Below are 14,545 nucleotides of genomic sequence, written 5' to 3'. Positions count from 1 at the left end.
AGAAGGCCCTATCAGGGAGGCTTCCTACTCAGTTGTTCTGACTCCATCATTTTTCTGCAATGAAATGTTTACCAACTTGTCTGATCCAGCCTGCTATGAACTCTTTGGTAGAAGTAGTGACATCCTGTCCTTCAGAGATATTGCACAAGTCCAGTGAAGGTCTTGTTTTTTGCTAAATTCATTGCCCAGGATCAGACCTTGGATCTCATTTGGGTCATCCTATTGTGAATCCTCTCCAAGTCAGAAAATTCCTAATCTTAGTCAATGACCAGATGTTTTCATTGGTCTTACATGGGTCAGCTTCTCTTGCTGGTTCCCCTTTAAGGTGTTTTTAAGGCCTTACATTGTTCATTCCTGTCTTTGAAGGGAGATGCCCCTATCCCTCCATCCTCCTCCCCATTACCCAGAAAGCACATAAGATTACTTGATAAAATCCTAATATTAAGAGCCAAAAGGAGCCCAAGTGATTACAACATCCAAAGTTGTCAGAGAGAGAAAAGGATTTATCTTGGGCTGCACAGTGAGAAAAAGGGGAAATCAAGGGCTGAGGTCTGGTCCAACTGTGTCAAGGCCCTGCCCTTCCTACTATTTTTGTGCTAGTCATCCAGGCTCATTTACTTCACATTCCAGGACACAAGACCTGTAATAAAAAGAAACCTTCTCTAGGTTTGCAGCTGGTCTTACCTTAGCATTTCCCCACACGGGGTAACTATTACTTTCCAGAAATTTTTATTAAGCCTTTAGAGAACCCACAGAGCTCTTTAAGTATTCATATAAAGCATATAGCAAAGTGGTTACTGAGAAGTCAAGCTTCAGGTCCAACAGACAGCGGTTTAAGTCCCAGGTGTGCTATTGCCTGGTTAGGTACCCTTGGACAAGTTCCCTAATCACTCTGAGCCTCATTTTCTCACTTGCAAAAAGGGATAATTGTGCTTACTTACCAATGTGGGAACTTAAGATGATCCATTGTGAAGCACTTAATACAGGTGTTTGGCGCATGGTGCTTGATAAATGTTCACCTTTAATAACTAGTTAGTTGTTAAATCGTCTTCTTTATAGAAGCTCTGCCTCTCCAATTGCCTTATCGTTTTAATTCCTCATGCCTGCCCACCCCTGTTCTCTTATCCTTTAATTCCCATTTTGCACAAAGTTATATTAAAGACCATTTCTGGACAGTGAGAGGCTGTTTGCAATCATCGTTCCTCAATAGTGTGGACCCAACACATGCCCTTTCTAATTGCCTCTTTTTTCTTACCTCTTAAATAACCCATTGCCAGTTACTTTTTATGGTTTTCTGGGATTTTTGATTGGGTACTTGAAAGTAACAATAGGAAGGAGATTATCTTTGATCATGATAGGTCAAGAATTTTAGGTAATTTGTCATTATGGTATTAACCTCTAAATAGGTTCATTTCTTGTGGGTTTTTTTTTTTTAAGATTTATTTGTTTATTTTGGGGGGGGAGAGAGAGAGAGATCATAAGTGGGGGGGGGGGGCAGAGTGAGAAGGGAAAGAGAGAACCTCAAGCAGACTCCCAATACAAGCCCAATACAGGGCTTGATCCCAGGACCTTGGGAATTGACCTGAGCTGAAATCAAGAGTTGGCCACTTAATTGACTGAGCCACCCAGGCGCCCCCTTCATTTCTTGGTTTTGATTGGTTTTATAGATTCACTGTTTGGGCATGGGTAAAGGAATTGATTCTTCATTCTGTAAACATAGATTTAATAACAACAACAAAAAAATCTATGAATGAATCTGCTCAGACCAAAGGGTTTGTTTTAAGAAGTAAATAGGTATTTTCTTTTCCTTTTTGATGGTCCTGCAGGAAAATGGGGTTGCAGACTTATTTTCAGGGACCACCTTTTCTGACTCTGCTTTTCTAACTAAACAGCACCTACAGAATTGAATGGTTTTAAGCATTTAAAAATCTGCTACACATAAGGGGTGGTACCTGGGAGAAGTTACTATATTCTAAGTTCATGCTAATAGAGGTACTTACTGTCTGTGTAAATGAAAAGTGACAGACATTTGAACTAAGTTGGTATATTAAAAAATGTTTAAAAACTGCTGAATAAAAAAACTATTCCTGATGCAATTTTGTTTTATGCTTTTTTTAGGACCACTAACTTGAAGGAAGTCCTGAATTCTATCGGTGCTCAGACTTGTGTTGAGATTAACAAGGCCCTGGCGGAGAGAGGTTTATCCATTTTGAATGCTGAGGTCCAAGCTAATCTCATAGGCCAATTTTCAAGCATCGAAAAGGAGGGCAATCCTATCTGGTCCTTGATTGGTGGGTCCTCATGTTTTCATTGGTTTCTGCTTCAATTCCAATTTGCTTTTAACTTGCTGGTTTTGACCAATGTCAAGTGTCAGTTACATTTGTCTTAAATAGATTACCTACTCCTTTTGGAGAATAAATATTGAAAATATAAAGAAACAAATTGTACTTTCAAAGGTTTGGGACTCACTGCTTCTTCTGTGTATATCTGTAACTGTGGGGGAATGTTCCAGGGCTTTCTGTCTTACTACCCAGCCAATAGATTTTTATGAAGAAAATACCATAATGCTACCAATATGTTAAAATCCTAGATCTATGCAACAATCCAAACCAGCTGGCAATGATACCAGTTCTGCTGTGAGCTAGGCTAAGTGAGCTGAGACCTCTTTCTTGGCCAGGCTTAAAGAGACAATGAGCAAAGAGGCTATGGAACTGGAGGGCATGATGGTGGGCTTTTTTTTTTTTTTTTCCTTTGTACTTAATCCCTAGGCAAGTGTCTGTCTCCATGTCAAGTTGTGTCGGTGAGTTGGGAAAATGGAGAATGCATCAGTTAGGACTCTTTCTAATACTTGTGACAGAACTGAGCTAGTGTAAGCAAAAAGGAAGTGCATTTTCTCATGTAACCAAGAGCAGAGCAGGGCTGTCTCCTGTACGACTGAGTCAGCGCACAGACCGTGTCACTGACACTAATTTCCCCACCTCCTCCCTCAGCACTGCCTTCCTTTGGGCTGGCTGTCTTCACAGATAGACTCATTCCATCGTGGCAAGACAAGCTTCAGCTCCAGCCTGTATCTTTCCATATTGAAGTCAAGTGAAAAACAAGGTGTTGGCTTCACTCTTAGCCCAAATAATGACCCCAGAATGGAGTCTTATCAGCTTCAGTCGGCATGACTGCAGGTCAACTCACATTCTTGAATCGGTCATGGTGGCCAGAGGGGAAGGAACTGGAGCTTGAGATGTGTGTTCAGTTCCTGGAGTCAGGGTGAGCCGACTTTCCCTGCAACACCTAGTCTGAGAGTAGGGAAGAGAAGGTTTGGCCCAGACCAAGTTGGGTGCTTTGGCCAGAAGAAGGGGGAGAAGGTGACATGGGGCACAAAGCAAGTGTATACTACAGAGAATGAGGAATGAAGACCAGAAGGAGGAAAAGACCGTAGAATTGGAACTGTGGGCTAATCTGCAAGTTTTCAAAGTACAATGCTAGCTTCCCTAAGAGTATAAATACTTGTCATTATTTTTTTTTGAGGCTCTCACATAGGTCTCTCATTCCTACCCCTGGGGATGTGGAATGCTGGAGATCTAGGCCACGAAAAGCTCAAGACTTTAAACCTTTCCCAGAAAGGAGTAGTGTTGGTAGCAGCACTGTGGGCTACCAAGAGATGACCCTGAATGAAAATGACAAACACAGGGCTGAGGCCTTCCCTGGATGCCTTCACTGCTGATTCCTGTGTGCCCTCATGGCCTTGGTCTCCAGCAGAACAGCCCATCCCCGGGAGGAGGAGGGGCAGACTGTCTGCAGTCTCTGCCACATACCACTAGCCCCCACTAGTATACTGGCCTCATGAGGATGGAATGCATGTCTCTTGCCTGCCATGTCCCTGTACCAGGCTGGACCCACAGATGGCATTTAATAAATACAGTTGACCCTTGAACAAAATGTGTTTGAACTGCACACGTCCCTTATATGCAGATTTTCCTTGATATAGTACTGTAAATGTATTTTCTCTTCCTTATGATCGTCTTAGTAACGTTTTCTATTCTCTAGCTTATTTTATTATAAGGATAATGTATACAATACATATACAAAATATGTGTTAATGAACTGTTTATGTTATCAAGAAGGCTTCTGGTCAACAGTAGGCCATTAGTAGGCTTTTGGGGAGTCAAAAGTTATATGTAAGTTTTTGACTGCACAGGAGGGGTCCGTGTCCCTCGCCTCCAATTATTCAGGAATCAACTGTATTTGTGCAAGGGGTGAGTGTATCAGAAACTTACACAGGGTGAGTACCTCACATAACCATCTGGCTTCAGACTAGGGACTCTCAATGAGCCAGTCTGACTCCAGAATCATATTCTTATCTACTCCTGCTGGGCCCCGTAGTCAGAACTGGAGCCCTGCTGTTGGTTGGCATGGTGGCCCGAGCGTCCACGTGTCCTCTGTGCCCTTGCTTTAGATAAGGGAAGCACTTGCAATTTCAGAAGGGAGGGAGCTGGGCTGTCCCACCCCAGGGTAGCCTCTTAAAATCCGGTAAAGCACTTTTTTTTTTAAACCCAGCTATCCCCAGTCCAACCTTCCTGCTATTTTGCAGACTGAAAGCATTTTTAACCTCATTCAAAGTACCGTTGCCTAGAAACTAAAATGACTCATTTGAGCAGCTCTCCTTCGACTCTGGAAGCCAAGGGCACGCCTTTGGCAGGGACTCAGTTTGGCCGCTCCTAAGTGGACAAACGCTTCTGTCCTTTTATTCTTGGCCTAAAAACTGACTTGTCTGCAGAGGAGACAGAAATACTCGTCAGCATAATAACAGTTTTAAAAGAGTTTCTTTCTTTAAACAATCTTTCAGGATGGTGTTTGGACCATATCTGTGATGAAAGCAGACCTGGGCTCCCGAGCGTCAGGCAACCAGTCTAATGGGAAATTCAGTACACAGTTGACTCTTAATTTTCTGTTTGAAGCAGAGTTGGAGTAAGTTAAGCACTCAGAGGAGCCCAGGAACATAAGAAGGACCAGTTAGCCTTGGTTTTCCTTTCCTGTTTGTGGTACCCATAGTCTGCCTTTTTTTGTTCTTTTTTTTTTTTTTTAAGATTTTATTTATTTATTTGAGAGAGAGAGATTGGGCACAAGCTGGGGAAGGGTGTTGGGAAGAGAGGAAAGAGACTCCCAGCTGAGCAGGGAGCCTGACACGGGGCTCAATCCCAGGACCCCAGGATCATGACCTGAGCCGAAGGCAGACACTTAACCAACTGAGCCACTCAGGCACCCCTGCCCTCTTTTGTTCTTGAAGTGCTGTTTATTTATAATGGGATTACAACTCCCACTATGTTTTTAGCCTTTTGAAAAGATAACTAGAAAAGGTTTCTTTCAAACCAGCTTTCTTCATATGCATATGATAACTAGGGAACAGTTATTTCTAGATGACCTGCTATGTGGATTATTTACATGCCTGTAGCTGTCTCTGTTTTTTTAAAAAGTAATTTTCAGTTGTCTAAGTGATCCATACACGAATGATTTGTTCTTGTTGACAAATCATGGGTCACATCATCAAGTCCTCTTTGGCTGCCCACCCTGTTCCTCCTTGACTCTGTTGTTTTCAGTGGGATGTACTCGCTTTTACATAGCTTTTTCATTCCATTCTCACTTCGGTTCGGTCAGCATCTGTGATGTGCCTGCCACGTGCCGGACCAGGGATATAAAGATAAGAAAAGACACAGCCCTAACCCTTAGGCAGCTTTCCATCTAAGAAGGGAGAGAGGCATATATATGTTATCAAGTAACCAAAGTATAGCATGATTGTCTGGCGGGTGTTAGGGAAAGTCACAGAAAGGAAGTAACTTTAGGCTCAGCATTGAAGGATGTTTTGGACTTTGGGCAGAGATGAGATGAGAGGGAAGGGTTGTCTAGTTAAGAGAAAACAGTTCTGGCTAAGACAAGACATGTGACATTGGGAACTTAGAACTCTAGGTCAGACCTGGCTGTGTGACTTTTGGGAGAAGAGTTTGGAGACAAGAGTTTCATTAATGTCATCATGGTCCATATCCTATGGACTGTGTTCTCTTTAGTGAATTTTTCTTTGTGAGGTTTCCGTTTCAAAAGCCAAAAGAAGTCCTTGGGGCTGTGTGGCTGGTAGCAGGTCTGGTCTGGTACTATTTGTCCGGTGTTGTTGCCGCCGCACTGACTTAAGCATTTGCGTCCTCTTGCAAAGCTCCTTCACATGCAGACGCGCTGAAGCAGTGAAGGAGGAGAATGGAGAAGATGGCCAGCTGGAGTGCCAGCTGGGGCAGCCCCTCCTCAGTGCCTCCAGATTGTTGGCCGCTGGTGGGGTCACTGTATAATTTGTTGTCCAAACCAAGACACGTTTGAGACCATTCTTGTTCATTATGTTAGCCCAAAAGGGGGAAAACCTGGATGTGTGGTCACCCTGGTCATGTGGTAATTTGGGGCCCCCAGGTTTGCATCTCTAGATTTTTCGAGAGGAACCAGAAATTTGGATTTCTATGTGAAATCCCCTGATTTTAAAGAATTTCTATTTCTTAAAAAGACAAAAACAAAAACAAACAAACAAAACATTGTATGGGGCCAAACTAGCAGTGCCAGTTTACAGACTCAGCTTTCATGTACATAACTAAATCACGAATAGTAAGTATTAAGTTTTTATAAAAGAGCCCCTGTCCTACTACAGAAGTGCTCTACATTTGTGTGTGTGTGTGTGTGTGTCATTTAGCCATTGCTGTGTAACAAGGCACCTCAAACTCCACAGCTTAACCCCCACAGATAATTAGTGTTGTTCACAAGCCTGTGGGGCACCTGGGTAGTTCATCTGGTCTTGCTGGACTCACACATGCGTATGTAGTCAACTGTGGCTTGGGTAGGCAGCTCTGCTGATCTTGCCTGGACTCTCAAGTGTTTGCAGTCTTGTTGGCTGTAGGTTGGTCTAAGCTGGCCTTGAATGGAACAGCTGGGATTCCCTCAATGTGGTCTCTCCTCCAGCCCAGGCTTGTTCACGTGCAGTGGTGGGTAGAGAGAGCAGATGTGAACCATGGCGCTTGGAGCCTCTGCATGCAACTAGCCTACCAGCACTTCTGGCGCATTCTGTATCAGCCAAAACAAGCCATAAGGCCAGCCCCCGTTCAAGATACGGGGAAATAGTCTCCAGCATTTGATGGGAAGAGCTACAAAGCTACCTCGTAGAGGGTGTGGGTATAGGGAGGGCAAAGAATTGGGAATATTACTACAGTTCACCTACCATAATTACTATTCTCATTTACTTTTTTAAAATAAGATTCTTTAATAATGGGACAGCTAAAGATATCTTCTTTTTCCCCAGATAAACGAACCCAACTCTACATGAAAAGTCTACTTTGTCTTCCAAGTCCTCAAAAATGTATGCCTCCCGTCCCAGGAGGCCTTGCTGTCATTCAACAGGAGCTAGAAGCACTGGGCTCTCAATATGCAAACATTGTGAATCTCAACAGACAAGTGTATGGACCATTTTATGCAAATATACTTCGAAAGCTGCTCTTCGGTGAGGAAGCCATGGGAAAGGCGGATGCTTCATCTTCCAACTGAAGAGGAACTGACATTGGATTTGAGGTTGGAAATCCAGCACTTTGGTACCCAGTCTGTTTCCGCCAGTGGCATGACAGATGTGGCACCTTCTCAGTCCTGTTCGTGGTGCAGTGTTGGCCTGAATTGTGTAATCCAGTAATATTAGCATTGCAGAAAATATGCACTTCGTATAGAACCTATTCATGCATCATTTTCAAGTTCATAAAAGATGTTTTTAATGGACAGAAGGCAATTTGTAATTGATTATATTACCTGTATAATACCTATAAATGTTTTCTTCAGCATTCATATATGGCTTATTCATCCAACCTTAAGGAGTTGTTTTTCCTCACTTGTCAATATCAAATCTAATGATCTTTAGTTTTGGTACAACTTCTTAAAGGGTTGGAAGTCATGAGAATAACTAAGGGGATGATGTTCTGAATAAATGATGTGAAGTAAGCATAATTGTTTTGTATTTGTAATTTTTGAAATGTACAATGAAATATTATTAATGTGTAACAAAAACTTACATGGTAAGTCTTCAAATTCCACAAATGTACCAAATCACATTTTATATTACCAATTGTCAGTATTTGTCTAGAACTTAAATTTATTAAAAATATTTTAAAGCTATGTACGAATTTTAGATAAAACTTCTATTGTTCATTTAGTGAAAACAGAAAAAAAAAATCCCTTGTAAAATGTTATTCTAGAGGTTGGTTTTCTCTGCCTGCAACTTATCCTACTCTCTGAGAGAAAAAATTTTTGCACAAATATCTTAGTGAATGTCCTTGCATTTCTCAGGCCCATTGATAAGGTTTATATAAGATTTTGATATTTTTATATAAGGCAGGAGTGGTTTGAATTGATTTATGTGTAATAAGAAGGGAAGTTAACAATAAAACCAAATCTCCAGGAGACCCCCATTCTCAGTGAAGTTCACAGCTGAAAAAGAAATAGTTGAACTTTGGATTTTTAAAAACCATATAACTTGCTAGCAAATGCCTCCTGTGCTGACTAAATTTTACCCCACTGTGACCAAGATGCTCTTCTAAGTATCATTATCATTTGACATTCTTGTGCATTAGAGCAAAACTTGGCCAAGTTGGCCCTAGTTGTCATTGGGATTTTAGAGAAATCTGCTTGTCCTGGAATTACATACTTGTTTTGAAATGTTAAGGGAAGCACTATGGTCTGGGCAGACTCCGTCTAGAAAGTACTTTATTCCCATAAAACACATTTTGATTATTTTGTTCTTGAAGGACTCATTGGATCTTCGTAGTTTGGTGGGGAAGAATGAGTAAGACATAAAAAGAAATCTTCCTTTCTTCTTTACCTCCTTTTCCTCACTATGACTTCCACCATTATGGTGCTACTTGATTATTTGATAAAGTTCAAGGAAATGATTGTGTGAATAAGTTATCTCCAATCTTTACATTTTGGAGGGATCTGCCAAAAGTTGAGGAAATTTTGTAAGTTTTTTTTTTTCCTCACAATGACCAATATATAAATCAGCCATTCTATCCATCTGAGCAGCTGTGTATAAGTAGACTTTTCCTGAAGAGCACATCACTCTGGGTCTTACCCATTTGCTACCCTCTCTTCCTGTATTTCCCTTCTGCCCGTGTTGTCCTGTGCTCAGAAACTATAAGGTGCTGAAGATTTTTGTTTTCATTTTTTCTTAAGTTGAAGTAGTTTTCAACTGTGTTCACTTTGGAGTATGGGTGGCAGGGAGGGTCTGACGAGGAAAAGTAATAGGTAGTGTGACTTCTTGTTGCTTTCTGAGGTAAATTGTAAACTTAACAGGAAGACCAGGTGGTGTACTTTTTTTATCATCAGATTGGAATCCAGCTGGTATTCTCACATACTTGATTATACTGCAATTGCCAGCAGGAAAACAATGTGCAGACTTTTTTTTTTTTTTTAAGTGCATTTAAAATGAAGGGCATTCTGCTGCTTTATTTTTCCTTTTTTAAGTCCCAAAGTAAATCTCAATGTCTCAAGTCTGGATTTAGGCAACTACATTTATTAGGCTTTTAAAAGCATAGCCTTTAGCATGTTGTTTTGGGTTTTGTTTTGTGGGGCTTTTTTTGTTTTTGTGTTTGTTTTTTGGTTTTACCTAAATGTTTACTTCTCCTTTTGAGGTTTTCTTAACGTGGTCCTGTTTTTGTAATGTCAGTTTTATTAAACACCCTACACACATTTTCATTCTTCTGCTAAAACATGTATTGTATGCACTAGTTACATTTTAAAACATTAAAAATTATTTCAAGATAGCCAGTGTCTCTTTGTTTTCAAACCACTGTTGGGTAACTCGGGGCTGGGATATTGTACAGTCTTTATTGCAGTTGCTCTAGAATGATTCTTCTGGTGATTGTCAGAGCCTTAAAGAGATTAGGTCATGGTCACTCACTCAGTCGGTCAGTCAACAGATACCTATTAAGCATATACTGTACACCCAGAGGTATCCTACATTTTGTGATACACAGTGACTAGACAGACACTGTCCTCAAGAAGCTTATAACCTAGTAAGAAGGACAAATTTGCAAACAATCACAACAAAGTGTAGTACAGGGCATAAAACAAATACACGTAGTACTAGAGGTAATACCATCAAATTCTATTTCATGGCGATCATTCTTGAGCTACAACAGGAGGGATAGGCAGGAGTTGCCAAGGGCTAAGAAAGGGGAAGACATGATAGACCAAGTGCATGGTGAGTACAGTGGTGTGGAGAAATGGCAAGCCAAGGACCAGCACCTAGTAGAAAAGTAAAAGTAAGGGGAAGCGAAATTAGAGAGGTAAAAAGGTTCTGGGATGTTATGCTAAAATTTGTGGGTCTTGTCCTGAAATAGATAAAGAATCTGAATCTTTTGAAACAGGAGAGGGTTATGTTTTGGAAATTATGTTTTGGCAAGATTACCCCAGCAAAGAACACTTGCTGTTGGTGCTGGAATATTCCTCTGTGTGGAGTGTGTACACATACATGCACTCACATGGTATATGGAAGTATATGAACATATGGTATAAGGAAGAGAAATGGACCCAATCCAACTGAAGCAGAAAGGGAGCTTATTGCATAGCTATTAAGTACCTCACAGAATCTTCTTAATCTGGAGAATCAGGCTTGGAAAATGGGTAGGAACCAGGGCAATGCAAGCTACAGGACTCTGGCCAAGCTGGATTCGGTCTTATGGCTTCAGAGATTGATTTCTCAAATGTCCTTGCTTCTTTGCCTCATTTGCTCAAGATTTAAAGTCCCAAGTGTCAAAAAGCAGAAGAATCTAGGCCAAATGCCCAGGCTCTTATTTGCAGGGGATGGAATGAGGGAGTAGCTGACCCTTAGACTCCCATGGTCCCATCAAGTTCACCCAGCTAGAGATGTCTTCCAAATGGACAAGGTTTGTTGAAGAACAGACAGAGAAAAAAAAAAATCCACCATCATGTACATTTATGAGGTCCTTAAAATTTGAATGTGAAGAATGTGTGAGCCCACCCAATCTAGCATTGTCTCTGACAATAACACCATAATTCAAGGAAGGTCATAAGCATGTGAAGTCAGCCTTTACTGGTGCATGTAGATGAGCTGTTGAGCAAATAGCTCCACGTCTCAGTGGCCTCACACACCCACATTTCTCAAATTATTGTTCAAAGCAGGGGGTAGGTTGGTGGGCTTGGGGGGAGGTGCTACTCCATTCAGTCCCTGAGAAGCCCAACTTCCATCCATCCTGTGACTGCTGTCCCCTTAGCTCTCCACCATCTCCATTCTCTCGGAAGATAGGGAAAGAAAAGGATTGCCTACTTCCACTCATGGTTCACTGGCCAGAACTCAAATCATGTGGCCTCATCTAGCTGCAAGGAAGGCAGGACAGTGTGCCGAGGAGGAAGAGGCTGATTTGGTAAGTTTATATTGGTAAGCATTAACCGTCTCTACCTTGGGTCCTTCCAGCTTCCTTAAATAAGCCCCATGAAACTTCTTTTCCTGAAAACAGGTTTAAAGCCATGTGCCTGCTCTGATCTTTGACTAGCAGTTCTCCGGAGCATTGTTGAGAGGATTTTAAAGCCTGATCCAGGAAAAAGAGTAGAGAGTGCTGCTCTGTCTGGTTGGCAAAGTATGCCGAGGCCATGGAACGGGCCACCTGTTGTGCAACATATTTTTATTTCTAACTCGAACCCTTCTTAAACCTAAAGTTCCGCCTGTTCCACCTCTGGGGGTGTTAAGTCCCCAAATTTTCCACTCATTGTTTAGTGAAAGTAGTGTGGGACTGACAGTTACAAGACCTGAGTTTGAATTCGCTTCCGCTACTTAATAGCTCTATGAACTCAAGCCAGTTTCTTTAATTTCCTCGAGCCTCTGTTTCCTGCTCTACCTCACAGAGATGCTGTGAAAATCAAATGAGATAACGTATTCAAAATCATCTGCAAACTCTAAAGCATAATGTAGTCAGAATACATTAAAATAACTGTAATTTATTAGTCCTAAATCTCTTTCAAGCTTCAGGAAGTTTTAGTACTGTGAGCTGTGATGGTCAAGTACTTAAATCCATCAGAACAGAAATGGTCATATCCCATCAGGACCATGGTTCGTTAAGCCCAGTATTGTCGTTGGCAGAGAAGCTCAAGGGTATGCAGAAGGCAGCAGTAATTGTCCTTGGTGACAACTGTAAAGCAAAGTGACAAACCCAATGTGTTCTAATTGTGTCTAGTAACCACTGATGATTTAATCTTTTAGAAAGTACGTTTGTATTATTGACTTGTGTCCTCTTTTTCTCTGTTTTTGGGGTGAAGCTTCCTCTTTCTTGTTTCTAAGCTTACTATGTTAGTCTCTTTCAGATTCCAAAGGAAAGGGACTGAGGGGTTTATTGGAAGGCTTTATAAAGAAAACCCAGGAATCTGTCTTCAGTAGTTGCACTGGCAGGATTGATAGAGAACCTGAATATAATTCTTTTATCTTTCAGGAATATAATAAAATACAATAATAAATAATAAAAACAAACAATAATAATAACCACTAAGCTGCTTACCATACGACAAGAAATACTTCATACACTCCATCTCCTGTAACTGCACAATGCCCCGGGAGGCAGGCTTTATCACTATTTCCATATAGGCAAAATGAAACTCAGACTGGCCAAGGAGGTTGTCCAAGGTCACAGAGCTGGTGAGTGTCTCTGAACCCAAAGAGTCTAACCCTGGAAAGTGTGCTCTTAAACTACTTGCTATATTGGCTTCCTAAGGTCATCCAATCAAAAGAATTTCTCACTGTCGTGATGTTACCAAATGTTTCCTTGGCGTTGTACTTCTCTGCTTCTTTCTGTGGCTGTGCTCCCTTCTGGTACCTCTTACTAACATCCCAGAGAGAAATGACTGGGTCTGATTGCCATTGGTCAGTATGCACACTCCTCTTTCCCACTCTCCTGCATTGCGTAGGGGGTCTCATGCCCGACAAGCCACCTTGGCCCCCCTACCTGGCTGTCTTTGGCAGATTCCTGGCCCTTATCAGTTCTCACAGTATGGTTGATCTCATGACACAACACAAGGCTTTTCAGAGCAGGTGGCTTGTGGGCATGTCAAGCAGCAAGAGGTTTTTGGACTATCCACCCTTGCTCAAAATGCAGGCTGTTCTCGGATTACAGTAGAGGCTTCTGTCCTTCACCTTGCTGTTTGTGGAATGAGAGGCTTCATGGACTCCCTCTTTGCCCTTAAGAGCCCATCTTCTTTCCCCAATATTGTTCTAGTCTTTGCTAGTTCTATTGTGAATTTATTCAGGTTTAGAAATCAGGATCACACATGTTTTCTCCCACTCTGGATGCACCAAGATTTTGAAGAAGAGAGGTCAATCCTTTTGTTTCTAGTGTCTTCATGTTGAAGCCGCTCAGAGTAAGGTCTTACTTCTTTAACATGGCATAAAGGCCAATAATGGCCCAGCTCCAATGGAGCTGTCTAGTGTCATCAATAGACACTTCCATATAGACAAGTCCTATGGAGAACCACACTCAACTGTCAACATGCGGTACTGTGTAGAGCTCTCGTGTCATTGCTCGCACTGTTTTTCTCTGCTTGAAATGTCTTCTACCACCCCATCCATTCAGTGTGGTATTATGCTAGAGTGGCTGAAAGCATGAGCTCTGGGGTCAGGTAATTATGGATTTAAATTCCAGCTCTGCTTGGCAAATTTCTTAATCCCTATGAACCTTAATCTCTTCACCTGTCAAGTGGAGATAATCATACTTACCTCCTGGCGGTTGATCATTACATCAGGGAGTGCACACAAAGAGGTTATTTCAATGCCTGGCAGAGAGCAAATGCTCAGGAAATGGAAGTCTAGCTTGGATACCTCTGTTTTTCTCTTTTTTTTGCCCATATTTCCCCCACCCACTTCTCCATGGCATCGATCACTTTCTCATCTGGTTAGTGCAATACCTTGTACTTGAGTGACGGCATTGTACTCCAAGATGTCAGACATTTTTCCCTCCAAGATTTCCCTTCTGAAAATGCCCAGCCTTCTACTCAAACCGTGAGTCTTGGTGCACCAATACCTGAGAGGTGGGGGTGGGGGGAGGGGAGGCAGGTGTAACAAGGGAAGGATTTCAAGGATCATGGCAGCTGTGGTCTAAGGGCCCTAACACTACTCAGCGTCAGCTAACTGTTGCCATGCAGGATTCTGGGCCCCCTGCTACCTGATCCATCTCTTTTCAAGAAAAACTAAAAAAACCCAAAAAACAAAAACAAAAAAACCCCAAAAAACCCCAAAACAAAAAACCAAGTTTTTTAAAACATGAGATATCAAATTTATTAATACTCATTGCATTATTTTCTTTCAAATTATTTATTCAACAAAAATTTTTCAGGAACAAACAGTGGGTTAGAACCTGAGAATGCAAAGACAAACAAGATGGTTCCTGTTCCAGGAGCTCCCAGTCTGAATAAGAGCTAGATGCGTAAACAGGTCATGGAATCCAGCGATATGTCCTATGTTGGACAGTGAATCCCAAAGTGT

General features: G+C 41.7%; 1 protein-coding gene across 3 annotated transcripts in view; it reads left to right on the top strand.

Annotated features, from left to right (window-relative positions):
- Positions 1 to 9,798, top strand: part of LOC111157695 (t-complex 11 like 2) — a 40,418-nt gene extending 30,620 nt beyond the window's left edge. For all 3 annotated transcript variants that reach the window (XM_022519326.1, XM_022519325.1, XM_022519327.1), the window contains exons 9-10: positions 2,119 to 2,291; positions 7,322 to 9,798. In XM_022519326.1, coding sequence (XP_022375034.1) covers positions 2,119 to 2,291; positions 7,322 to 7,563 — 415 coding nt within the window. In that variant the 3' untranslated portion in view covers positions 7,564 to 9,798. The remainder of the gene's footprint in view (positions 1 to 2,118; positions 2,292 to 7,321) is intronic.
- Positions 9,799 to 14,545: the final 4,747 nt, after the last annotated feature.

The sequence above is a fragment of the Enhydra lutris genome, unplaced genomic scaffold (genome assembly GCF_002288905.1).
Source record: "Enhydra lutris kenyoni isolate GAN:26980312 unplaced genomic scaffold, ASM228890v2 scaffoldscaffold55, whole genome shotgun sequence".
Lineage (NCBI taxonomy): Eukaryota > Metazoa > Chordata > Mammalia > Carnivora > Mustelidae > Enhydra > Enhydra lutris.
This window is presented reverse-complemented; position numbering and strand designations above follow the sequence as displayed.